The sequence below is a fragment of the Scyliorhinus torazame genome, chromosome 21, assembly GCF_047496885.1.
Source record: "Scyliorhinus torazame isolate Kashiwa2021f chromosome 21, sScyTor2.1, whole genome shotgun sequence".
Lineage (NCBI taxonomy): Eukaryota > Metazoa > Chordata > Chondrichthyes > Carcharhiniformes > Scyliorhinidae > Scyliorhinus > Scyliorhinus torazame.
Genome location: NC_092727.1, coordinates 89519933 through 89547333, shown reverse-complemented (window position 1 = coordinate 89547333; position 27401 = coordinate 89519933). Strand labels below are relative to the sequence as shown.

The window sequence follows — 27401 nt, the reverse complement described above, 5'->3', positions numbered from 1 at the left end:
TAGCTGCCCTCAGCAGCATTATATTGTCATGTGCATCCCTGCAGATCTGTATTGCAGGAGGCCAGAGTGTCCACTTTATATATTTTTAAAAATTTGTTCATGGGACATGGGCATCGCAGGCTGTGCCAGCATTTATTGCCCATCCCTAATTTCCCTTGAGGGGGCAGTTAAGAGTCAACCACATTGCTGTGGGCCTGCAGTCACATGTAGGCCAGACAGCAGATTTCCTTCCCTAAAGGACAATGGTGAACCGTAACCCGGCTGGCAAACAGTCATGCTTTGGGAACCACAATTCACAGATTGAGGAATACATTTGAGGGCAGCATGTGGCGCAGTGGTTAGCGCTGGGGCTGCGGCGCTGAGGACTCGAGTTCGAATCCCGGCCCTGGGTAACTGTCCGTGTGGAGTTTGCACATTTTTCCCATGTCTGCATGGGTTTCACCCCCACAACCCAAAGATAGGGGCTGGTTTAGCACACTGGGCTAAATCGCTGGCTTTTAAAGCAGACCAAGCAGGCCAGCAGCACGGTTCAATTCCCGTACCAGCCTCCCCGAACAGGCGCCGGAATGTGGCGACTAGGGGCTTTTCACAGTAACTTCATTGAAGCCTACTTGTGACAATAAGCGATTTTCATTTTTCATTTTCATGTGTTGGTTAGGTGGATTGGCCACGCTAAATTGCCCCTTAATTGGAAAAGAAAAATAATTGGCTACTCGAAATGTTTTTAAAAAGGAATACATTTGGATAAAAATAACATGATTATGAAGTGAATTGGTCTAACTGGCATAGGGCTTCGGAAAGTTGATTTATAGACTGTGAAGGAATTCAACCTGGATCCATCCAGGGCAGTGGAAAAGTGAAACACTCTTACCCAAAAAACTGTGGATGTTCGGGTCAATTGAAATTGTCTATTAGATATAGATAGATTTTCGTTCGGGAAGGTCATCCAGGGATATGGAGCCAAGATACATAAATGAAGTTGAGTTGCAGATCGACCATGAACTGACTGAAAGGTGATGATGTGGAGATGCCAGTGTTGGACTGGGGTTAGCACAGTAAGAAGTCTTACAACACCAGGTTAAAGTCCAACAGGTTTGTTTCAAATCACTAGCTTTCAGAGCACTGCTCCTGAGGAAGCACTCAGGAATGCTTCTCCTGCTCGTGTCGGAGCACTGCTCCTTTCACCTGAGGAAGGAGCAGTGCTCCGAAAGCTAGTGATTTGAAACAAACCTGTTGGACTTTAACCTGGGACTGAAAAGTGGAACAAGCTTGAGGGATTGAATGTATACTTGTTCCTACAAATGTAGAGCAGGAATTAAGGCAAGAATGCCAACATACACAATTTCTGACCTATACAATTTTCAGCCCACTAAAACTAATGCACAGTATTTATGCATCACCTGAACCTCTCCATTGGGAACAACGACTCATAACATGTACCCCACACTGTGGGCGGGATTATCCATTCCCCCAGCCGCGGGTTTCTTGGCTTTCAATGAGAGGTCTTCATTTATCATCAGGGATTGAAACTCCTACTGCGTCCACTTATGACACCGGCTCAGAGAGCATCATGAGCTCATACGCTGATCTGGTAAACCATAGGTTTAGTTTAGTCCTTGGTACTCTCTGTACTGCTCGGGGCGGGAACAGCACAATTTTGATTTCAACTTGTCTACTGCGATTCTAGATTGTGAAGATGCTCCTGTATCTTGAGTTATGTTTCATGGACAAAATTCATCATGACTGAGGTCTAATACACATCTTCTAACCTCTTTAGCTTTTGTTTCACCCAATTATACTGTCAAACTAACCTTTATCCTATCACTCCAGTCTCTTCATTGTACAGCACCTACACACCTTGCCTAACTTATGCAATCTGCAAAAAATGTGCCTGAAAGATAACTGTTTAAATTCCTGTAATTCAATCAGGTCAGTTTTTTACTGCCAACATTGAACAAATTATCAACAATTATGACAGTAATGAGCCTCTGAAGATACTGGGATCGAAGAAACAAACAGATGAAGCAAATGTAAGAAATGATAACAGCTTTAAGGGTAAGATGCCAATGATTTTCCTATACGTAATTTCAAACATGTTGCTGTCCTCTCAGTCTGTTAGATAATATCTTTTCAGCATTTAGTTACTGATGATTTTTTATGTCTAAAGTATGTATGGGGAGTACTACAATTGCAAATCTAATTGAACATCTAACACACGTGATAAGGGATAATGGAACTTGCTCAAATTCAGCCCAAATGCTAACTAACGGAGCCTGGAACAGTAGGCCCATCACTAGGGAGTGGAGTTGTCCTTCCCTGGAGTAACTGTAATGAGCAGATTTTGATGCTTTATCCCCCAAAACCTTGGCTTGAAGTAGATTCCTCTTCCTGCAATACTTCCGAGAGAGAGAGAGTGAGAGAGACATACACACACACATACAGGTCAGGATTTTCCGAGCCCACCATGGTGAGTCCCACTGCAGGGGATGTGGCAGGTCAGCCAAAATTAAATTGACTGTTGGCGTGATCAGAAGATCAGGGCAGCGGGCGGAGCCAGAAAACCGGGGCCACTGCCTTTTGGTATTGAAGAGCAGGTAAACCTTCCATCACCGCTCTGATGAAATGTAAAATTCAAAGTGATTAAGATCTACTGTTACTTTAATGCCACTTGGCATAACGTTAGGCACCCCGGCGAAGGTGAAAGCTGTGAAAATCTTGGGGATACACATTTAAGCCAATTCTAAGTGGAATGACCAAGTGAATTGTGCGCTAAACATAAACAAAGAAATGGATGCTTCTTCTCAGACCCCTCATCCTTTTCTTTTTTTAAAATATTTTTTTATTAAAGTTTTGCAAAGTTTTTCATAATAAATAGTAATAATCCTAACACAGCAAAATAGAGTGAACATTAACATAGTGCAAAAAGAGAATACACAATAGCAATTGACTAGACGTGACCCCACACCCTCCCAACGGAGCACTCACCCCCACTCCCCTACGGGTCGCTGCTGCTGCTGATGTTTTAATTTTCCCTGAGAAGCCATCGGACGGTATTATGCCTCCGCTCAAAAGCAGCAGCTCTGTACACTTGGCAAAATTATTTACACACATAAGTAGGCATCTGTTCGTGGTGTTGTCGTCCCTTGCTTCTCCCAGACGGAGTTCGCTGCCGTTGTCGTCTCGTTCCGCTTCTGCGCACTTCCGCTTCTGCGGCCCTCCCGTCTTCCCCGCTTTCTCTGTTCCTGTGAACGTTAAGTTTGTTAACGTTTCCCTACCTCCCCCATCCCCCTCCCTGGTTCTCCTCTACTGTTCCGTCTCTTCCCTCTAACCCCCACTCTCCCCGCTCTTGCCATCCCCTCCTCCCTGTGGCTCACCATTCCTTCATCTTAGTTTTAGCTGTCCCGTCCCCCCCCCCCTCTCCCGGTCTATCCCTCTCATGCTTTGGCTACTTTCCCCTGTTTCTTGGCTACCTGGCTATTCTTCTGCTTGTTTGTTGGCCACAAACAGGTCTCGGACCAATTGGGTGAATGGCTCCCACGTTCTGTGGAAGCCGTCGTCTGACCCTCGGATGGGGATTTTGATTTTCTCCATTTGGAGAGATTCCGAAAGGTCGGACAGCCAGTCTGCAGCTTTGGGTGGTGCTGCTGACCGCCAGCCGAACAGGATGCTACAGCGGGCGATCAGGGAGGCAAAGGCAAGGGCGTCCGCCCTCCTCCCCAGGAATAGATCTGGCTGGTCTGAAACCCCGAAGACCGCCACTTTCGGGCATGGCTCCACCCTCACCCCCACCACCTTGGACATTGCCTCGAAGAAGGCTGTCCAGTACTCCACAAGTCTGGGGCAAGACCAGAACATGTGGGCGTGGTTGGCTGGGCCTCCTTGGCACCGCTCACATCTGTCCTCCACCTCCGGGAAGAACCTACTCATACGGGTTCTTGTTAAGTGGGCTCTATGTACCACTTTTAGTTGCGTCAGGCTGAGCCTTGCGCACGTGGAGGTGGAGTTGACCCTATGCAGTGCTTCGCTCCAGAGTCCCCACCCTATTTCGATCCCCAGGTCCTCCTCCCACTTCATTTTTGTTGCGTCCAGTACAGTGTCGGCCCCTTCTACCAGTCGGTAATACATGTCACTACAGTTTCCTTTATCTAGTACGCTTGCGTCCAGTAACTCTTCCAGTAGTGTCTGTTGTGGTGGTTGTGGGTATGTCCCTGTCTCCTTTCGTAGGAAGTTTTTTAGTTGCAGGCACTTTAGCTCGTTCCCCCTGGCTAGTTGGAATTTCTCTGTCAGTTCGCCCAGTGGTGCGATCCTGCCGTCCGTGTATAGGTCCCTGACTGTCAGTGTCCTTCTGTCCTGTCCCCACCTTTTGAAGGTGGCGTCAGTCAGCGCTGGCGTGAACTTATGGTTGTTGCAGATGGGAGCTTTACCCGACATTCTGGTCAGGCCAAATTGTTGCCATAGTTGGTTCCAGGACTGGAGGGTGGCTATTACCACTGGGCTGCTGAAGTGTTTTTTGCCCTCATCAACTTTCTGACTCCTTGCCCACAACCTGTTGTTAATTTATACTGGCTACATTGATCCCTTACTCGGGTACAATTTACCTGTGTGCCTCCCTGGCCTAACACACGCGTAAACCACTCGGATCAAAAGAATATATGTGTTGAGGTTGATATCAGGCCTGTGGTATTATCATAAATGTAAGAACTGCAAGGGTTAATGAAATGTCTAGATCAGCCACTAGAGGGAGCTAGAGTTAGTGTATAAGATATTGATGCTAAGCCTTGTGGGGAGAGAAGTGAAGGAATTAGCTAAAGTACAAACCGAAGGAAAGATAGTGTGAGTAACAGCAGTTCATAGTTTATAATAGTGTAGAGATTAGTTGTAGGTGAGTGTAGATTATACGTTAATTATCAACTGTGTATTATTTAGGAGTACATGTTGAATCCAAATTAGTAGTGTTAATAAATTTATAGCTTTGTCCAAGTTAAAGCTATTTTGTGGTCTTTGCCAACCATCCTGACTTTCGCAACACAAAGAACACCACAAGTCCCTCAGCACTGATCGAACGACAAGACCCTTCGTGCCTACAAGCAATAAGAGTTAATATGTGTACTAAGTCTGGAAATCCTGAATGGGATCTACCCAATATCAGAGCTGCTTACTATCACCATGTCCGGAGCAATCAAGGAAACTCAGCAATTTGACTAAATTAAACCCAGTAAGATATAGGAAGGAAAGTTACCAATGCGGCCCTATTCTTTAACTGCTCCTGGTCCTCAAAGACGCACTTCAATTATGAAATCTATCTACTTCAGTGCCTGTAATGTAGGAATGGTATACAGGTTTATATTTTAATTCAATATGCCTTTTAATAGCTCATCCACTGCTTCCCTGTTACCTACTGAATTTATTTGTCAATCAATTGATTGTTCCACGTTTTTAACTTGCCTACTTAATCTATAAATGAATTTTTTGATGTAAGTCACACTGCAATTAAGCCTTTGGGCTGTGAATGTATTCCTTGAATACAGTACCATTATTATTATACCATTTGTAAAACTCTAAGCATTGACTCTGCCAGTATTCACCTCAGTTATCTTAGCTTAGCTGAGCAGGATGTGTCATGACATTGTTCCAAAGGGCCATAGGCATCTCTCTCCATTAGAGAGACAGAGAATGTTGGCAGCTTGCAGCTTGAGGAGCCCCACTCCACAAGCACAGGGCAAGGCCTCCGTGAAATATCACAGCCAGCACAGTGATTGAACCCTTGCACCTTTCTGCATCACATGTCAGCCATCTAGCCAGCTGAGCTAACTGAAGGCAACAGACTGACAAGGGCATATTTATCAATAATTTGGAGATTCTTATATGGATTTCTACAGGTGTATGATACCCAGTTGAACAAAAAGATCTCCTTTGATCTATCCAATATTTTTGCCTTTCTCTCAAACACATTCCGAACCCAATCTTCATCCAGTGTTCAGCACTTAAACACTCTTTCTCAGCATTACAAAATCTGTTATTGAATTGTGGAAATCATCCCTACCTCTTTATGAAGGTAAATCAATTTATCTGAACTCTCGTGCTGTACCTATCCCCAATCCAGTTTATGCTGGCTGGGCCATATCCTTACTGCCCGATGTTGGGCCTCTTATACATTTTCCTTCAGCCAGATCACAACAATCCTTTTGAAGGGTTACAACCCAAATTATTAACATTTCATTCACTCCCACATACATATGGGCCTGCTGCTCTTTACATCTTTTTCTGATAACAGTCAACAAAGTATGTTTGACATGTCATCACCGCTGTATTGTAGGAAACACAGCAAGGTCCCATAAACAGTGCCGTGATAATATGGATGACATTGTAATATAAAGGTATCTGGCATAGCAAGGGTTAATGTGGGACTAGGAAACAGTACTGCCCACAGTGTGATGTAAAGGAGCACATGACCTGAGACTAGGGTCAGTTGTGGGCTGGACAGAGACCTGTGTAGAAGCAAGCATGGAGTTGGTCTGCATATATGTACATAGATATGTGCTACCAGTAAACAATTAATGTTCAACCATGCACGACTCAGAAACACTTTGTGAGATGTACTGAACATGCAGGACACAACAGACATGAAGTTTGGAAGTACTGTGAATTGTGAGGAGGGATAGCGTTAAACTTCAAAAGGACGTAAACAGGTTGATGGAATTGGTGGACAAGTGGAAGATGAAATTTAATGCAGAGAAATGTGAAGTGATTGATTTTAGTAAGAAGAACACAGACAGACAATACAACATAAAGGGTACTGTGGTGATTGTCTCTTTAAGGACAGCACGGCAGAGTAAGGGTCACATGGGCTGGGTGACTTAGAGTAGGAAATCACCCGAGGGGGTGGAGTCCTCCTAAGCAAAGAGATATTTTGGGAGCTAGCTGCAGCCATGAGGCTGCTGTACAATTCTTATTAATAAATACCTTTTGTGTTCATTAATGAAGTCTGTGATAGTGATCTTTACAGTGGATGCAGGAGCAGAGGGACTGGGGGTAGATATGTGCAAATCATTGAAGTTGGCAGGACAGATTGAGTGAGCAGTATAAATAGAGGCATAGAGTACAAAAGGAAGCTTGTTATGATAAACCTGTGCTAAACACTCACCTGATCTCACTGGAGTATTATGTCCAGTTCTAGGCACAGCACTTTAAGAAAGATGTGAAGGCTTAGAGAGGACACTGAAAATATTCATGAGAGCGGTTCCAAGGATGATAAACTTCAGTTATGTAGACAGTTTGCAGAAGAGATGGTTGAGAGGAGATTTGAGAGAGGTGTTCAAAATCATGAGGCTCTGGATAGTGTGGATAAGGGGCAGCTGTTCCCAGTGGTGGAAGGTTCAAGAACCAAAGGGCAGAGATTTAGGGAGCTGTGTTTTCATCGAACTGTGGTGACAGCTAGGACCCAAGTCTGGGATTCCTGACCACATTCCCAAGATTTCCAATTGTCAGGAGTGCCTTGAAGGTTTGGGGCATGCACCCTGGACGAGCTCCTATCTGGGGAGAGGCATGTATACTCCTCCGCAGTTTTCATGGAGTCGAGCCAGGTTTTCAATGAGTCGTGGTTAAAGACACCTCAGATATGATGTGAGTCACAGTCTGAATGAAGAAACCTTTAAAGGGTAATTCAAAAGGTTTTCCTCATGCCCCCCTTGCTAAGGTATGTCCCCTATCCACCCACTATGGTCCATCATGTCACCCATGCTATGGTATGGTACTTCCTTTCCATTCACCTACTATAAAGTGGACAGAACTATTGAACACTATAGTGACAGTAGGATGTAAAACAAAACCTTTCAATAATACTTTCCACTTACTTAAAAATAATCTCTTTTTACTAGAGCCCAATAAAAGTGTCAATCATACAGCTCTCTTACAGTTTTAGTAGCTCAAACCCCAAGCACTTGAAATCTCTTAACTTTGCGTAAATTAACGTTGTGAAATTTGCAGCATAGTTCAGAGAACCAGAGCTTTCAATCAAGCATTGTTTTCTCTGGGGCCAAGTTGTTTTAGTATTCTAATGGATGTCAGTGCTTGCAGCCAAGAATATATACAGAGGAGGCATGGGGGGAGTGTGGAGAGATATACCTTGGCATTGATGGGTTCATAAGGGGCCATAGTGGGTTGCATACCTTATCCAATAGGATACTTTGCACCAAGGTGAGTAGGCGGACAGACCCTGATTTAATGTACTATCCAAAAGGCAGCATGTCTGACAGTCCAGCATGCTCTCAATACTGCAGTGATCTATCTGCCTGGCTTATTTACCAAGTGTCTGGAGTCAGGTTTGAACCCATAGAGATCAAGAGCTACCACAAAGTCACAGCTCTACTTATAAGTTCCATGAGTGTGCAGTAATATAGTACGTTCACGCTATCATGTGACCAACCATTGATAGTTAAAATTGTTTGCTCAAATATATGTCCATTTTCTGTATCACTTGCTTCCCTTCTTTCATTTTTCCCCGTGTTTGCTCTGTTCCCATGTCCAAGAGATTGGCTAATAAACTGCTCTCAGTTCTCTCAGTTGTTTTTGCAAAAATATACTTTATCCACAAAATATCTGAAAGAACATTACAAACATTTCAAAGTGGGGCATCATACAAAGTGAAATAATATTCAGGTTTTCTGCATACATCCTGTTACACTCTGAGGGGCTTCAATACAGTCAGAGAAACATTAGAGGCATTTCAAACTGTGCAATGGCATTTAAGTTGTCGACATGGATCAAATTGCACTCTGAGGTGCTTCAATACATGATACATGTAATCTTCACCGTATGCATTCAATGTGCGTCATACAGCCCAGGGGGTTCTATATAATTCTCCTTCCCTCATTGCACTATACGCCTTAATGCGCCTCTGCACCGGCTGCGCCTTGCTTTAGTGCATCCCTCAGTACATGGTCCTGGGCTTTAGAATGAGCCAGTCTGGAACACACGGTTGGAGACAACTCTTTGCACTGGAAGGCCAACAAGTTTTGGGCGGACCAAAGAGCATCTTTCAATTTTTGTCTTGTCACTAGGAGCTGCATGATTTCAATTTCCCTCCGATTCCTGCAGGAAATCGTCAGGATCCCCCACCCGAGTGACTCCCTTAAGTAAACTTAAGACTCCCTGAAGCTCACAAATAATTCCAGCTGAACTAAAAGCCTTTTACACGCTGACAGTGCTCTTAAAAATAATATTGTACCCCTGATATGACAGTCCGTTTGGCATTTGACCAGGTGTGTAGTGTTACGATGCCTTGAGCCAGTGTGAGGTCAATTCCAGCCCCACTTGACCCGGAATTGTAACACAATTGAATTAACCAATAATTCTTCGCAAAATATCCGATGCCTTTAGCCCTTGGCTGCCCAGTAATTGCAATCACAGCTTTGTAAATATAAATACCATTACTGTAATGAAATATGCAGCAAATATAACTGGCTATCTAATCTAATTCCTAATTCCCCCACTTTAACTTACCCCCACCCTCTTTCTACACAAACACACACAAGACAAACAAACAGAGGGGAAGAGAGGAGTGAATAATAATAAGTAAAAGTAAAAAAGAGTATTTGTTTCAGATGGCTGGCTTTAGCGCACCCACCTTCAAACCAGGCTTTGAGGTTGGGATTTCTGCTTTCCAATGGTTTTCACTGTAGATTCATTCAGGTCTCTGCAATTTCAGAAATAAAACAGCCCGCGGTATTTCTGGAGAAAACATGAGGGAAAGAAAGTAGGTCGCTTTCCTTAGGCCTCTGGAAATCATCCCACTCAGGCAGGATCTAATCACAACCTTTTCCTGGACAGAATACGGCCTTTTGGCCAATTCATTGGTCACCAGCCAACTGGTCTCACCCCATCTCTCGGGTGCGGAAAAGTCTTGAGTTTTTCTGTCCAAACGCAGCAGAGTGTTCTCTTGTGTAACTTCCAAGTTCCTCATTTCCCCTGCGCAACTTAAAGATACATGTCCATTTGCATCCGTGGATCAAAATGATAACGGCAAAAAAATAAAGAAATTGGAAATAAGGGAATCAACAGGAAGGGTCCTTACAATAGACAAAATTGCTCAATAACATCTGATTGGTGACACAATACTGTCATTATAACACCAGTGGTCATCAATGCCAGGTCAGGAGGGTATTTGTTACTTTGATTATTTTAAAGCTATTGTGTATGTTGCTGAAGCTTGTCTTCGAAGGGAAAGAAAGAATAATTCACCCAACTCTGATGCACTGAGAGCTCTTTTCGAATGCAGTCTGAACTTAACCTATTCTATAACTCATCAGCAAGATATTTTGTCCCCTTAAGATGTCTGCGGGCATCCCACCAGGGTATATATCCTTCTTCAAATCCTGTCAGAGAGTTGATCTGTTAAGGCGTTAATGTTTAAAAGAAGATTATTGAAGATATTGTCATGTTGGTACCCCATCCCACATTATCTTGTCACTTGACTGTCAGGTTGGTTTCATAACCTTGTCAGATCCTCTGATTCGAGTGGAAGATCAGATTTGTCAGGATGAGAGACTATCAGAATGCTTAGATTTGAAGATTTGTTCTGTTAAATGCAGCTTGAAAGGTGGTGAAACATGTGTCTCATGATATTACCTTCATTACAATCTGAACATATCTACTTTCCAGGATATTCACTCGCTATGGGAGAATTCACCGGAGACTCTGAAAAAGGTAAAAGTTCAGTGTCATTTACTATTCTAGGTAATGTAACACTATTACATTTGCCCTCATTAATCCCAAGAGTCCCTAGATTGGGTTATTTTACATTACCGAGAGAAAAGTGGCACAATACAGGAGGATTAGATTCTCAACATTTCTTTTTGATTAGAATCTAGTTAAGTCTCATTTTAATGTGGCGCTTGGCTGCCTAACAAATCCCGAGGGAGATGTGAAAACCATGTTCCAATAATTGCGTCTTCTGCATGTCACTGAAAAATGCAAATGATATAAGTACAGACTTGCTAAAATAATGAGGTTTGTATAAGTTAAAGAAGCCCATTGCCACAGCTAGAGTTGTTCTAGTTAACCCGAGGGCAGCGTGTTTTTGACACGTGTAAAATCCATGAGATTGTGAATCACAACTGACACAATTCCATTGCAATCCAACAGCTTTATTGCCAAAAACTTAAACTTTTTTTAAAAAACACATACACACACAGCAATTTTAAGAACATACTACCTCACCCTCGTTAGTCAGGCTATGTTGACTGCGGGTTGCTTGGATCTGATTGGACTAGGACTGAACTGCTTACACGGGATTTCCTATTGATGGTCTCACTCCCGATAACGACATATTGATGAGAGATTTCAGCCTGATTTTATACTTTGGCTGCACAACCCTTAGGCCCAATCCTTCTGAGCCACTCAATTGATCTCTGCATAGGGAGTGAGACCATGTTGATTGGCCCATGTCGGTCACCAGGGTGCATGGTCAGACTGTGGCCCTTGTCCCACTGGACTTGGCCCATGCAGTTTGTTTTCTCATGTGAACTTGCGTCACGCAGTGATTTAAAAAGTCTGGCCTTCTGTCTGCTGCTACTTTGAGGCCTTATTTGGTTTCGCAAGTGATTGTGCAACTGCCCACAGGTCGAGAGACATCTTCATCTACCAAAGGTAGACACAATCAAAGAAAGCTTTCTTCATCAGCAATAGGTTTTCAATAGTGAATTATAGAGGAATTCTTAAGCATAATCTTACATCCAATAGGTGTTAAGATGTTCATGGACACACCTGTCTAATGCGGCGTTAGTACCTGAATCTCCACTTGTGAATATTGGCTGCCAAAACTCCTTGGTTTGGGAGATATAAATGGTGACCTGTGCTCTTGAAAGACCAGTAATTTGAACCAGAATCTGAGGTGACCCAATTCCTGTTCCACAAATTGCTATGTCACAAATTCAGATTGCAGTAAGAGGCATGCAGGACTTCTGCTGCCACTGCATCAGCAATCGATGTTGGGGACATATTCATGCCATTCCCAGGAACCCAGTCCTCTGCACGCTGACTGGGCTGAGTGGAGGCCATGGCTGCTGAGAGCTGGTGTGGGATCTATTGTTAGCCTAGTAATCTTGCCCTTAGATCTTGCCCTTAGAGTAGGGTACACATCCTGTAAAGCTGACAGTCAGAATTTCTATCCAGCAGAGTAGGAACTTTGGTATTTTCGAGTCCAAGGGGGTCATTTAATCCACAAAATGTGTTTAGGTTGGGTAGAAAGTAACTCTGACAAAAAGGATCCAAACCCACTGTAAACCCATCCACCTCCAGTTCCAACAGAGGACAGACAGGGGATGGGTGACCAATCTGCACCTGGGAGGTGGGCTAACCGTGGAAATATTTTAAGGAGATTGTGTGCCCTCATTTTGATATCAGTGCTTTTGTTTTTAACTGTCGTTGGCTGGTTTCCGTTATCTTAGGAAATGTGTTAGGTATGTGGAGGCCAGAGGGCTGGATCCACAAGGATGGCCTTAGAGCTCTGTTCATGGGCAGGGTAAAGAATCTAAAAATTGCCCCCAGGCCCAATAACCCACGCTGTAAATCAGCAATCTCCTCACCTCCACCATCTCTTCCCGAAACCTTCCACTGCTGACCTCCCCAGCAATCTCTGCGCGATCTGTAAAGTTTCCTCACTCCTGCATGATTGCCTCTGACTCTTTACCTGTCCACAGGGCACCACCCTGTGATCACACTAACCCACCCAACCCTCTCACCCCTGCAAGCTTCCCTCCCCCAGACAATAAATCTTACCTGCACCTTGCCTGTGGTCTTTTTCAGAATCTTCCATACCCAACAAGCAACAAGATCTGTTAATTGGGCTAGCTCTCAGGCAATAAATCCACATAAAGGAGTTAAAATTCCATAGAATTCAGGGCACCCTGTACATCCAGATTTCCTGCCCATAAAATGAAAATGAAAAATGAAAATCGCTTATTGTCACAAGTAGGCTTCAAATGAAGTTACTGTGAAAAGCCCCTGTGACCAGTCGCCACATTCTGGCGCCTGTTCGGGGAGGCTGGTATGGGAATTGAACCCGCGCTGCTGGCCTGCCTTGGTCTGCTTTAAAAGCCAGCTATTTAGCCCTGTGCTAAACCAGCCCCTAACTTTTCTCCTCCCCCTCCCCAGCTCCAAGGCTCCTTGTGTCTGCATAGAGCACAAGGCTGATAGTGTGGTCCTTTGCTAGTGTGCTGGCTTCTTAGATTTTCAGCTCAGGTTGTCCACTCCAGTGCTGGGGTAGGAAGTGATTCACAGTCTTCTGACTCAAGGCCAAAGTGCAATCAATGGAGCGAAGCCCACTTAGTGAAGAAGATTTACCATGCACTTTAGATTATTTATCCCTCACATAGCACCACTAAAAATGAAAGCATTGGTCAGTCACCACGTTGCTGTTTGCGGGATCTCAGTATACAGAAGATAACTTTGCCCCATTCATACTCTTGCCCTTCCTGGGACCATCCAAAAAACTCCATCTGACTGCTTATCCACTCAAGATCACACCAGAATGCCTTTACTCCTTTCTGGTGAACTCAGTATGGTGTTTCCACTTCCACAACCTACAATCTGCTGTAGGGAAACCCTCTTTGGTGCCTGCATCAATTTTGTACATATTCTGCTTACAGAAGTCGCTGTTTCCAGACAAAACTTTAATCTGTCTGTTTCTTTTTACAGAATATCTTTTGGGGGCTCCCAGGGCGCAAAACACTTTGGGTTCAGTATGTATAATTTATTAAATAGATGCTAATGAAAGATGGTACACTGTAATAGCCACTGTGATTAAGGTTGAACAAACGCCTTGATTTTTTTTTTTCTTTTGCTAGGCCTCAGCTTCATTATCCAGGATCATTCCCTTCAACTCCATCCCAACCAAGTAAAAGCATACAGTTCTTAGCAATTGTACAGAACTAAACATGTTTCTGCAGATTTTATTTCTTTCTGTTAGCCACTGTTGGGTCTGTACCTCTCAATATTTTGTACGGAATGCAGATTCAACCCAAATTGAAGTCCAGTTCTGACCATGAGCAAGCAGAGTTCAGGCTTTTTGCCATTTTGGACGGGTCCTTCCCCTTTTTCCCATTCTCACATCAGCAATCTTTTTCATTCAAAGATCAGCTCAGAAAGAAAAGTATCTGTTTGTACTGTAATTTCCAACATTGGAATGTCTAAACCTAAGAACAAATAGGGTATTTAAACAGCAAATGCATTTGACCATGAATGTCCAAACAATTTCCTCTATCTCAAGCTGAAGTGGTCAGGGAGAGACACTCGAATCAAGAATTTGTTTCTCTAAATGTAATCCAGAGCTACCAGCTCTTAGTTGCTATGGATATTTTAATTCCTTTTGAACCAAATTTAACATTATCATTTTAATATAAATTACACCAAACCCTTTCTGGGCCATAACACACGAAATGTGGACAAAGGCTTTGAAAGATTTCCCAACATTACAAAAAAAATTATTATTGATGGTTCGTTTGAATAATTTTACAGCATTTGGGATCTGGAGTAGACATAGGCTTATTTTCCAGAAAAAAATAAAATAATTTTTCTCAGTTTTATTGAAGAGTTCTTTCCTTTTGACATAAAAAAGTGCATTATTTATCATTACACTTTGAACCTCCTCCATCTAGTTGAGTTACATAACCTATTACCTCAGGAAAATAAGTCAAAAGACTGGATTATCTAGTTTCCAAGGCAGCGAAATCTGTTATAAAGTTGCTATTGTGCATCAGACCCGAAGGAAGTCCTAGAACATGCGCTGTAACTGCTCGGGAAGTTTAAACTTCCAATGGGATGATTTGCACTGCCTGGGACACGACGCAAAATTCTCTGACACTGAGCCCAGTATCAGAGACCTTTACCATATACCCAACTACTGCTCGCACCCCCTAATCCGACTACCCCTCCCTGACTCACTCGACTACCCACTCACTCATTCACCCGCTCACTCATTCACCCGCTCACTCACCAACCCATTAATCCGCTCACCTGACTACCCATTCACTCACTTATCCACTCACTCACCTACTTACCCAATTTGCACACCCACCCAGTCACTCACCCACCAACTCACTCACTGACTCACTCACTGAAAGACTTGAGACTATGTAAAACCTATTTGAGGCAGCTATCGTTGTAAAAGGATGGAGGAGGGGAGGTGTCCTCCTTTCCTCCACCCTCTCTGATGCCGGGCAGTCTTGGCCTGAGACTCAGTGCTGAACCATTTCTGGTGCAGCTGGGATCGGAAGACCCGGCTGAAAATGAACAATATTGTCGGGGCGCTGAAAACCTCATGGGTAGTGGCAACGCGCCCAGCATTATTGCTGACTAAAAGATTGTGCCCTATTTTATTTTCAAGTGACAAATAATAAGTTGATATTTGATCACCATCCATTGCCCATAGGATCATCCCAGCCAAGGCTGGAAAGTGTTTCTGGATGTGTTTGTGGGAGTCAGAGTTTGCTCCATGAATGTCACTTACTACATTCTCCCTTGGTGCTAAGAGCTGGCGCAGAGACTGCCCAAGACCGCCCCACAAATATCGCCAGAAAAGGGAATGATCTACTTCGACAATGTTCTTATCAGGAATCCATGCAATTTGGCTTCTGCCACTTAAGGGTGTCTAGCTCTGCCAGCAGTGTGGTTCTCCATCTTATCAGAGATGGGCACCTCGAATGCACCAGGTCTACAATGGGATATCCTGCCCACAATCCAGGAATAGTCCTATGGGCTTAGGTTACAGGTTGATGGACAGCTGTCATTTCAATGCTCGGTTGTACTTAAACCAGAAGGTTTTGACCTTGGATGCCATCTTTCTCTGACAGGTACACATTCTACAGAAGGCGGATTTAAAAACAAAACAAACTATTGTGGGTGAGCAGGTAAGAAACAGTTCACTGATTCATAAATATGATTTAACGTTGGTTATATGGCAATATGGTTAAATCAACCTCTACAATCACACGCCAATAACAGATAGCTAATTGTGGGATCGTTCTATGAGGAAATTGGGTGCTGTTGTTTCCCTGTATTATGACCGGGCCTACACTACAGTACTAATTCCAGTGGTTACGATGGCCTTTGGGATTTCCAAGTCAAAATAAGCCCTGTACAAATGAAAATCCTTTTTTATTATTTTGAAGACAAATTTGTATCTGGATTTTGATGGGCAACACTTATTATCCCCTCCCAATTGTTGCATTCACTCCTGTTACATGCAAGTCAGATTTCTGTACACCTTTGTTCCTCCTGTCTTGCTAAACATCGGATGTTCTCCTAACCTTAACCCTAAACGTATAGCTGAGTTCCCACAGATGTCATTTTCCTATCATATCCTTAAGCAATAATCATTTAAAATACAAAAAATGGCTTTTTGCATTTAACTAATAACAACGTTCAAAGTAGCTGTAAAGCTCCCTCTGGCGGCTTGGTGTATAACTGCACAAAGTAGTATCAACATCCACTGTTGTATACGGGAGGGGGGTGACTAACATTCTGCACACAAAGACAGAGGAATACATTTTCCCGGAGAGAAATGAGCTGATTATGCAGGTCAGTAGGTTGTCAGGATAGCCAAGCTTCAGGGTGACATTAAATGCTTTGTGGGTGCTGTACGTAAACTCAGAGATGTGCCACAATCGCAAAGGGCTCCACCTCCTCTCAATGGTGTGTCACTATACTCAGGGTACCACAAAGGCCAATTCCCACTATCCTGTCAGCCTGTCATGAGGTATTTGTCTGCTGTCCCGTAAGCATTTCAGCCACCATGAGAAATCACTAGGCAACAAAGGTCATCAATGGCTACCTGGCTCCTGACTCCAGTGCACAAACCCACATGGACAGGATTCACATGATGAGAACCGTCCTACCACACGAAACCAAGATTCTGCTGCTAGGACTGCTCTGGACCATCCTGTAGTATTCTCCAGAGTCGGTGTTTTGATTCATCACGGTCTGCTGCATCCTGCAGAACCTCACCATCATGAGGACACAGCCCGCACTACCAACTGCATGACAAGCAGCTGAGGAGCAGAAGGAGGGGGTTGGACAGAGTAGATAGGCAGAAACTCATCCTGCTCATAAAAGGATCAAGAACGAGAGAGGGCACAGATTTAAAGTGATATGCAAAAGAAGAGATGAGAAAAAACTTTTTCACGCAACCGAGTGGTTCGGGTGCGAAGGCACTGCCTGCAGGCGTGGTGGAGGCAGGTTCAATCGAGGCATTCAAGAGGGCACTAGATCATTATTTAAGTAGAAACAATGTGCAGGGGTATGGGGAAAAGACAGGAGAATGGCACGAAATTGTGTTGGTCGTTTGAAGAGCGGGTGCAGACACGATGCAGAAGGCCTCGTTCTGAGCCGTAACAATTCTGTGATTCTGTGAGGAAGATAGGGGGACACAGAGTAAGAAGAATCCGAAGATGAGGAGGAGGAGGAAGGAGAGGAGGCAGCCAACGCATTGGGTGGGCTTTTCTGTCCCCACTTGCCGCCAGGATCTGGTTCCACTGAAAGTCAGAGGCTGCACCTCACACGCAGGCCTCACCTCAGCGGGGCTGCCAACTCCCGCCCAATGTCTTTCTGCCAGTGATCATCTCATTTAACTGTGTGACCAGTGACCAGTGGACACAACCCCAATTCTCCATTCCCTAACAGTGCCACACTTTGTCATCCCTCGGTCACTGACCATCACAGCACCCTCTTGGCCACACTCCTGAAATTTAAGCCACCACAAAATAACCATTCCACAAACACTTTATCCAACAAGCCATCCAATATTCCACACAAACATCAACTAATCACCCTTTTGTCTCCTGTGTGCCTTTGCAGGGACTTGTGCTTCTATTCAGTGCTACCCAAGTGTCTGCAGCAAGGCTGGAGGAAGGCTGTTGAATTTCGCTGGGGGGAGATTGCCAATGGTCTTGGGGGATAACCTTAAACAGCTGGGGCCCAGAAGGCCTAGCTTTGGACTGCGCCACTTTAGCACAACTGATAGTAGTGCTGGTGCTGGCTGGCTGAGAGGCAACAGCAAGGGCACTGTCAGACTGGAGATTGAGGAGGTTGAATGCTGTCATCCTGTGAGAAATCAGCTGGTTTGTGTTCCACAGCACCATTGCCACTTCACTGGGCAGCAGCTTATTAACCCGGGAGCAGTCTGTTGGGGCAATGATAGCTGGACTGCTGTGAGATCTTGCAAGATCCTGTGAACCAGGGCATCCACTGCCATGTTGACAGCAGTTTGCGATTGCTTGTCAGCAAGCTGTGCCTGTGTAAAATCTGGGGTTCACTCTAACTTGATTGAAAAAGTTGAGCCAATTAAAATTATTACACTGAGTTGGGAGAGCTGATCAAAAAGGAGCCTGCAGCTCTGACTAGTTTAAGACCATTCTGGGCACAGGTATGTTGTCACAGGTTTCACAGAATTTATTACGTTAATTACAATAAGTACAAATATACCTGATGCACGATCAATAACTGCAAAGACGAGGTTAAAGCATAACTGAAGGCTTTAATAGACTAGAACTGTTCCCCAGCAGCTCAGGTACAGAATGAGGGCTGCTGGGACGGCACCGACTCTTATACCCTGCCTATCAGGGCGGAGCTACATACTATACAGCCAATGGTAAACCCCCAGGTTTAACCAATGGACTTCAGCCTCTCGGGTGCTGCAATACCTGATAATACCACAATACCAAACCTGGAAAAGGCATAAAAACAGTGCATTCACTCTGGGACACTGGCTCTTGACTGTTGGCTGACTGTGTGCACGATTTTCCGGCCTTGTTGCTGAAGCGTAATGAGGCTGGTGAATAGTGGGAGAGGCCAAAAACGAGATCGGCGCCAGGCGCCAATCTGCCATGCAGCCGGCCAGCTCCCCTAGGCGAAATCGGGATCTCGCCGTACCGTGGGGAGAAACCAATTATCACCACTTAAGCCCCATTTCCAAACAACTAACAAGAGAAGAGCGACCCCATATGCCTCCCGTCATTTAGATGCCTCTCCAGCAAGTGGTCACGCTGGCGCCGATTAGTAGTCCTTTTGAAAAACATGATCCTGGCGGAAGGGCTTCTGTGGGTACTCGAGGAGGTGAGTAGACGTCCTTGCTCACAGGCAAAGAGCCCGAGGGAGCTGGGATTGCCACCCCAGTGCTCGGCTGGGGTGGGGGTGGGTGGGGTGGGGGTATGGTGGGAAGCCTAGCTGGGGGCGGGGGACCATCTGTGGGGGTGGGCCACCATGAGTGGTGATGCACTATCAATTACCACAAAGACGAGAGTAGTGGAATAATCGAGGCTTTATTGAGCAAAGATGTTGTAGCTCCTGTAGCTGCGACCAGAATGGCTGCAGCACCGGTGAGCACACACATTTATACGCCGCCTACTGGGCGGAGCCAGCAGGCAGGGATTTACCCATGTACCTCTAGTATACGGGCAATGCCGTAATGCATATAATACTGCTAGTGGTAACTACCACAAGTGGTGGGGGAGAGGTGCTGGGGGTGGGGGGGGTGGGGGGGGGGGGAGAGCACCACCATGCCAACCCCTGGATTGTGTGTACCCATTTCGGGAGCAACCCCTGTCCCTGCCGGTCGGCCCCACCGATCACCCATACCCCCCAGCGACTGCTCAGGCCTCTGGTTCCGCAGCTAAAGTTATTGCTAGTAGGGAATAGGCAACCGTGGTTAAGTGAGCATTTCACACATGCCAAGTGGATTCCCGTGGGTGGGCGGGCTATGTATCATGGGGGAATCATTGCCTAGCATCTCAATCACACCTTGATTGAGGACACTGCGGGAGGCAACACCACACACGCAGCAGCCAACATCTGAACATCCAGGGGATGGGACACATCTGCAGGGACATGCTCATGGCCGGAGGGTGAGTGAGCGCCATGGGGAGGGGGAGGTGCCTGGAGAGATGGGCAAAGATCCGTAGGTCAGTCCACATTGTGGAAGAAAGTGACAGAGGCATCATACTGGTTGTGCAAAAAGGAGTTTAATGTTCTGTACAATAACCCACTCCCAGTGGTGCCGCCCCTGAACCCCTCAGCCCCCAACCCCCCCTTGCCCACCCCCTACCTACCTCCCCGCCACACCTCCTCCCTCCTTGGGTGCCCTCAGTGATCCTCAATGTGCTTGGCCCTCCTAACTCTACCACTACGTCTAGGTGTTTCCCCAGGATGCACATCTGAGGTGGAGGCAGCCAGCTACTTGCCTCGTCCCGTTGCCTTCGATGCCCCTGGTGAGCGCCCTCTGGGGGCTCCAGGGCCAGAGGGCCCCAGCTCACTTGTCAGCAGCACACACACAGCCATCCTGTCCCGTGTGCTGACCTAGAGACGCAGCCTCATCAGAGGGGTGGAACTCGGGGGAGCTGGTGCCCACCGTCACCACTCCATAGGACGGGTCCACCCTGGCACTCAGCACCCACTTCTCACAATTGGTGTCCATAGGGCCCTGGGGTCCACTATAGGAGAGGCAGCTGGTTTGAGACCCGGCTGCCCCTGCATCATCTGGCTCTGCCACTTCTGGTGGTTCCACATGGTCTGCATCATTGTGTCGATGCCTCTCAGTGACTAGGACTAGCTCTGGAGTGCCTCAGCCATGCCCACCTGAGAGTGGACATGTCCCACAGATCCTCATCAAGGTCTGCCTGGTACTGGGTGACATCCCCCTGCGAGGCGGTCATTCTGCGAGGCCCTCAGCCATGACTGTCACCAACTGCACGACACCATGGACATCTTCACTCAAGGTGCCGACATCGTGTACCAGGCTCTCCACTACGGCCGTCACCCCAGCAGTGCTGGCACTGGTGCCACTCATTGCCAGTGCCACCTCCTGCGCTCATAGCCTTTGGGACTCCTCCAAGCAGCTATGGATCTGCTGGAGTGATGTTGACATCGCCCTCTGAATGGTCCATCCGCTCTCTGTCATCTCCATCAGCTCAGAGTAACCCACTTCCACAAGCTCAGCATCAGGCTGGGTCCTGGGATCTAGCAGCCCTCTGACTGCTGTATTGCCTGGAGGTTCCTGCCTCCACCTGATGTACATCATCAGCAATGCGGTGCTCACCAGTTTGTGCCCCAGAAGCCTGACCACTAACATTTCCCTCCAAGGTGTGAGTGTCTGCCAGGGTGACAGCTGGACCACGACCACGGTGGCATCCTCGGAGCTCTCCTCTGAGGTGCTCTCCTCGGATGCGGGAGAGTGTGCCACCCAGGATGGGCTGGCGCTGTCGGCTGGAGGACCTGCAGGAGAATGGGCATGTGGTCAGTCAGTAAGGCAATAACAACTCACGTTTGACAAAGCCCCGGGTGGAGCCTGATGGTTCCTCACCTCTGTGGCGTCGGCCAGCCTCAGTGTGCCTGACCGATCTGTCCTCGGCCACGCCAGTCACCTCCAGGGCCCGCTCCTCGAACGAGGTGAGGATTCTTAAGTCCAGCACCCCACCGCCAGTCTGGGCCCTCTCCTGACGATTATGTGAGAGCATTTCCTGAGGAGACGCAGAGGGAGCATCGTTAGCCACACGTGTGGTCGCAGCGGTGGGAAGTGGGGTGTGAAGGCAGGGTTGGGTGGGAGGGGTGAGGGAGGGCTGGGGGGTCGCATGAAGAGTTGGGGGGGTGGTGGATGCTCCCATGGGGGCGGAAGGGTCTCGGAGGGGGTGGGATGTTGGTGTCTACTCACTCGTGCTACCCAGTGTAGGCCATTGACCTTCTTCCTGCACTGCTAGCCAGTCCTCCTGGTTATACTACTCGAGCTTATGGCCACTGCCACCTCATCCTAGGCAGCACTGGCTGCCTTATGGCTCATGCTCTGGGACTCTCGGGGGAACAGAACATCCCCCTGGCCTCCACGGGTCTAGCAGTCTCCTCAGGTCAACGTCCTCGAATCTTGGGGCTGGTGTCCTCATCGCCACTGTTGCGAGCTGGCTGGGGTTGGCTGAGCAAGTGCAGTTTAAGTGCTGCTCAATCTAATTAACGGGAGGCTGGCGAATGCGGTCCCGGCGAATCAGCTGGCGGCCGTTATTTGCAGCGAGAAGCCCGTGAGGCCTCATTAAGTGGACTAAATAACATTGAATTGCATTGCCTGACACGCTGGGCCGAGCACCAGGAAGCTTGCGACAATTGCCACTCGCTACCACACTTAGAACTTTTACCAGAGAATTGTGCCCAAAGCCATTGTCTCTTGCCCTGTTGACTGAAGTCTATCTTATTTTTTCTCTGTGCGCCTGGCTGCGATAAGTTGCTGCTTTTTAATCCTTTCTAGTTACTACCTCACTACAGGGTCAATCATATCCCTGACCTCTGGCCAAGGGAAAGCATGAGCAGTCCCTGATTGATGAATTGGTGCATGATTCATGTCTGACTGGGTGATGGTCACTTTACTGATGTCACTTCCTGTTATCTCCTGAACTGGTTCTCTAAGATGTCAGTCGCTCATGGGAGCATCCTCCTTATTGCAGCTTTTCCCTGTTATTTTATTAAACTTATAGCTTTCCACTAAGATAACGAGGCTCTACAAGGTAATTTGTGTGTTATTTGGAATAAGAGGCATTAATGAGCCATCTACATTTTTAAATTGGAAGCATTGGGACCACCAAAGAAAAGTCACAAGGCCACCAATTTCAGCCTGAAGGCAGCCGATTCCCCAAACTACAGCTTGTATATTCCTTTTTATTTTTTATGGACTCTAATTTGACCAATCTATTCTTCACCACTCTGCAATCTATTGGTGTGGTTGTGTGACCTTTGAGTTGTGTGTGTGTGCGCAAGTCGCAGAGTGTTTTCTTATTCTATTTAGATTGGTTTGAGTATAATAAGGCTGATGTCATTCTTTGTTAAACTCAAGAAAACCTGTCTGGTTGATTCTTTCATGATCACAGCATTTAATGTGTTAAGTATTCATTATATTGGCAAGTGTATCCTTTTCATGTCTAACGCATGAACCAAGGCCCGCAGTGCTGTGTCAGAGAACACCCACTACCCTACAGTTCCACAGTCACTCTTCCTCCTGCTCGGATCGTCAGCCACAGCCGCTTCCGGCAGAGTGAAAGTACATCTTAAGAAGACAAATGCAAAATGCTACGAAGCCCGATATCTGAAATAAGAACAGAAAATTGCTGGGAATACTCAGCAAGGGAGACAGCGTCTGCATAGAAAGAAACATGATGTGGAAATGCCTGCTTTGGACTGGGTTGAGCACAGTAAGAAGTCTTACAACACCAGGTTAAAGTCCAACATGTTTGTTTCAAATCACTAGCTTGCGGAGCACTGCTCCTTCCTCAGCTGAAATGAAATGACATAGAATTCCTAGCAAAGGAGAACTGGAGGTATATTAAAACTTACAAGTGTGGGTTCAAAGTGGTTTTGCTTCTTACAAGCCACGGGAGCTTCAGGTGTCAAGGCAGCCTGAGTCTAGCGAGAGTTCCCAAAACAGAAATAACTTCCTTGAGAAGATAAGCTCGATTCAGAGCTGACTTGCAGATTCAGAGCCAAAGGTTGACGTGGCATGGTTCGAACCACTAAACCAGCAGAGTGCAAATGCACAGGGAGTCGAGGAATACCCAGTAAATATTCAATTGTTATGCCATATAAAATAGAAATAGAATTTCACGCCTGTCAGGCTGAAGGATGTCAGTGTTGAAGATTGAAACATACTTGTGACAACCAATGAAACCGATTTACTATGTTAGTTAGTCTGTGGGTTTTGATTTGCAGGTAGCAGCATACTTTGGCTATGTGGTGGCTGTCACGGACATAAACAGTGATGGGTAAGAATTACTCTGCCTTATGCATTGAACTGTAACTTGCACTCTGTTTTATAATTCTCCAAAGAGAGATGGAGCTGTAAACAACAAGCCTGCCCGTCAATGTGGTAACTTGAAAAATATTTGCGATTTAGAGATATTTATTATCATTGTAGATTTGAAATTATTTAACACTTCATAGTGAAGGGCTGGACTTTCCCATGGGTTGATTGTTAAGTTTGCCTCCTGTCACATTTTGAAGTTACTTATGGTGATATTGCCACTTCTCCACCAAATATAATCCTGCCGATAACCTGGATCCAACTCCAGGCCATTTCTGGACGTATTCCCATTGCCGCCCTCCAGCAGTGACTACGCTGAGCTTTGCATGAGAGTGATGAGCATCTGTGCCACTATGATGCATCTTAGTGGCAGCTCAACTAGCCGGGAACCACTCTGCATTTCCCTTCTTGAGCCTCTCATGTCGGAGAGCTGAGCTAAGACTATCCCATTTTTAGGGATCCAGGCTCCTTTTTCCTTTCTGGAGGTTGGTCAACTTCATATGATACCATGCATTGACCTCCAGGTTCCTACTACCCCAATTCTGACTGGTCCCTATTTATCTTTAGTGGGAGGCAGTGGCAGTGGTATTGTCGCTGGGCTAGTAATCCAAAGTAATAATGATCTTGGGTTTGAATCCCGCCATGGCAAATGGTAAAATTTAAATTCAATAAAAAAATTCGGAATTAATAGTCTCATCATGACCATGGAACCATTGTCGATTGTCTGGTTCACTATTGTCCTTTAGGGAAGGAAATCTGCCATCCTTACCTGGTCTGGCCTATTTGTGACTCCAGATCCACAGCAATGTGATTGACTCTTAATTGCTCTCAGGGATAAATGCTGGCCCAATCAGCGACGCCCACATTCCATGAACAAATAAAAATAACCTTCTGTCTCTTAGTGTTTTGACTTCAAGAATTCTTATCCCCCTCTACATGTTCCTCCATGGCCTTTCTCCATTGTCCTGTGTTTATGTTTAAATCCACACTCAAATCTTCCCAAATTCTCAAATATAGTTTCTTGTACATGATTACTCCAGGCTTCCACCAGATCTACTCTGTCATCCGTGGAAGGGCACAGAGTCGCTTTGCAGTAGAATTTTCTCCCAAGTACTTTCAGATGTTAACTTTCAAGGTTGACGGTGCAGAGGTCCCAGGTTCGATCCAAGCTCTGGATCACTGTCTGTGTGGAGTTTGCACATTATCCCCGGTGTTTGCGTGAGTTTTGCCCCCACAACCCAAAGATGTGCAGGGTAGGTGGATTGGCCAGACTAAATTGCCACTTAATTGGAAAAAATGAATTGGCTACTCTAAATTTTTTTTTAAAGCTTTCAAGGTTGACAAGTCCAAGTGTTTTTCAACTCCGCCCACCCCCCTCCCCCCACAATTCATTCCTTTGGCACCAGGGGCAGGATTTTGAACCACAGCTGGGACAAGCAAGCATGTTCTAAATATATCTCCGCCATCCGACCTGCTGGTTTCCTGGCTCGATTCTGCCCCAGACCATTTTCTCAGAATTTATGGAGACAACAGGTCTATCAGCGTGCACACAGCAGGTAGCCAACTCAATTCTTTAATATCATTTAAGGCCAACTAAAAGAGACCAATGGGCATTTTCCATTTGGCGTCCAGGTTACAAGAAGAGGTGGGGGCAGTTTTTTTCCTTGGAGATGGCTTTACAGCCAGGAGTCAGTAGGCCTTCCTGGATTCACAAACTGCCCTGTTGTAGTATCCTCAATAACGACACAAAACTGTAGAATGGTAAATTAAGGCTTTGATAAGCAGAGAACTAGTCAGTGACCGAGACGTGTGCTTACTGAGTGCCACCTACAGGGCGTCACCTTATATTCGGCTCCCTGGTGGGCGGAGCCAGAGGCGGATTCCCCCAGGGTTCCAAACCCGGTCTTAAAGGGGCATCACCTACATAGTGTTAAGGGTACAGTAACCGTTCATCACACCTGTGGAGGGGGCTTCCCCTCAACATTGATGGACTAGCTGCAGTTCTATTTTTTAATTTACATTTTGTTTCAGTTGGAGAGGAGGAAACCTCCATTTTGAAGCACTGTCTCCTTTAGTTACCTTCCATTTCAGGTTGTTGCTCCATTCAAGCTGCAAGGCCTTCAATTGGCCATACAGCTTTGGGACCCCCCCCCCCCCCCCCCCCCCGCCCCCACCTTCCCTCTGCATCCTTTATTGACCGTCAACCCGCCCTATGGCCATTAATTCCCCTTTCCAGTGAAAATCAAATGTTTCCCACACCAGCACAGGTTTCTGAACCTTGTTTCAACTTGGGTGCAGAGGCCACAGTGGAAAGTCCTGCCCTGCAGTGCAGTGTCATGTACAGTCCAAATGAGGCAGGGCTGTGCGGTTCGCTTCCCAGTCGGACATTAATGAACCAGTTGACTTTACAAAATAAAACTGGCAGATTTTCATGATATTTTCTGTTGCCAGCCCATAAATTATCAGCCCTATTATGAATGCAATTTCATAACTTGTCATTGTGAGATATGAATTTATGGCCTGTACTTTGCCAGTCCAGTGCTTTAAGTACTGGGTTACTTTACCGATAGCAAGGGTTGACTTTTTGTCTAAACATATCTTCTGATATTTAATTCCTGGTGGTGTTGTTTAGGCTAGTGGTTGATTGTCTTTTAGTATTCCACTGGTTCCTCGGTTCACAAGAAACAATTGACGGTAGTATTTCAAAGATTATAGTAATAATTTCTATATTCTACCAAGTATTAAAATGCGATGTGAACTCCAAATAATATGAGCATTATTGGGTGTAGCAATTAAACCTTTAGCCTTTTACCGAACAACTCCCATTTCTCAGATACTGTTTAAGGTGAGAGGGTCGACTTCCGGGTGCGGCTATGCAGAGCTAGGTCGCATATTCGGCAGCTCCCGCTTGGAACGGACTTTTGGGTCTTTTACAGGGCCCCCACGGCATTTGTTTGACATTTCCCGGTGTGGGAAGAAGACGGCAGCATTCCCCTGACAGTGTCCCCCAGGAATGTTATGTCTTTTGACTACCAGACCCGGCAGAAACAGTAAGGTGAGAGGGTCACGTTTTCTCAAACGTCAGGAAACCATACCATGGCGCTGTATCCCATTATGTTATAAAACTGTCCCCCACCATCCTTTTTTATGAGGGGAGCATAAAATAAAGAAAGTCATTCCAGAGAACATTTTTACCGATTGAACTATACTCATTTTTAACTATCCATATAGAATCATAGAATTTACAGTGCAGGAGGAGGCCATTCGTCCCATCGAGTCTGCACCAGCCCCTGAACGAGCATCTTACCTAAGCCGACACATCCACCCTATCCCCGTAACCCAGCAACCCCACCTAACATCTGGACACTATTGGGCAATGTAGCATAACAATCCACCTAACCCACTCATCTTTGGACTGTGGGAGGAAACCGGAGCACCCGAAGGAAACCCACGCAAACACGGGCAGAGACAGCACAGACAGTGACTCAAACAGAGAATCAAACCTGGGTCCCTGGCGCTGCGAAACAACAGTGCTAACCACTGTGCTACTATGCCGCCCCAGTGCTAATCTAGTGCTTTC

General features: G+C 45.9%; 1 protein-coding gene across 2 annotated transcripts in view; it reads left to right on the top strand.

The window, feature by feature from the left end:
• Positions 1-27401, top strand: part of LOC140398399 (integrin alpha-8-like) — a 223488-nt gene that overhangs the window by 81135 nt on the left and 114952 nt on the right. Inside the window, exons 7-11 of one of the 2 annotated variants that reach the window (XM_072487046.1) lie at positions 1930-2055; positions 10660-10704; positions 13696-13739; positions 15849-15905; positions 23731-23783. In XM_072487046.1, the coding sequence (XP_072343147.1) occupies positions 1930-2055; positions 10660-10704; positions 13696-13739; positions 15849-15905; positions 23731-23783 (325 nt within the window). The remainder of the gene's footprint in view (positions 1-1929; positions 2056-10659; positions 10705-13695; positions 13740-15848; positions 15906-23730; positions 23784-27401) is intronic. The other variant, XM_072487047.1, reaches the window with a different exon arrangement.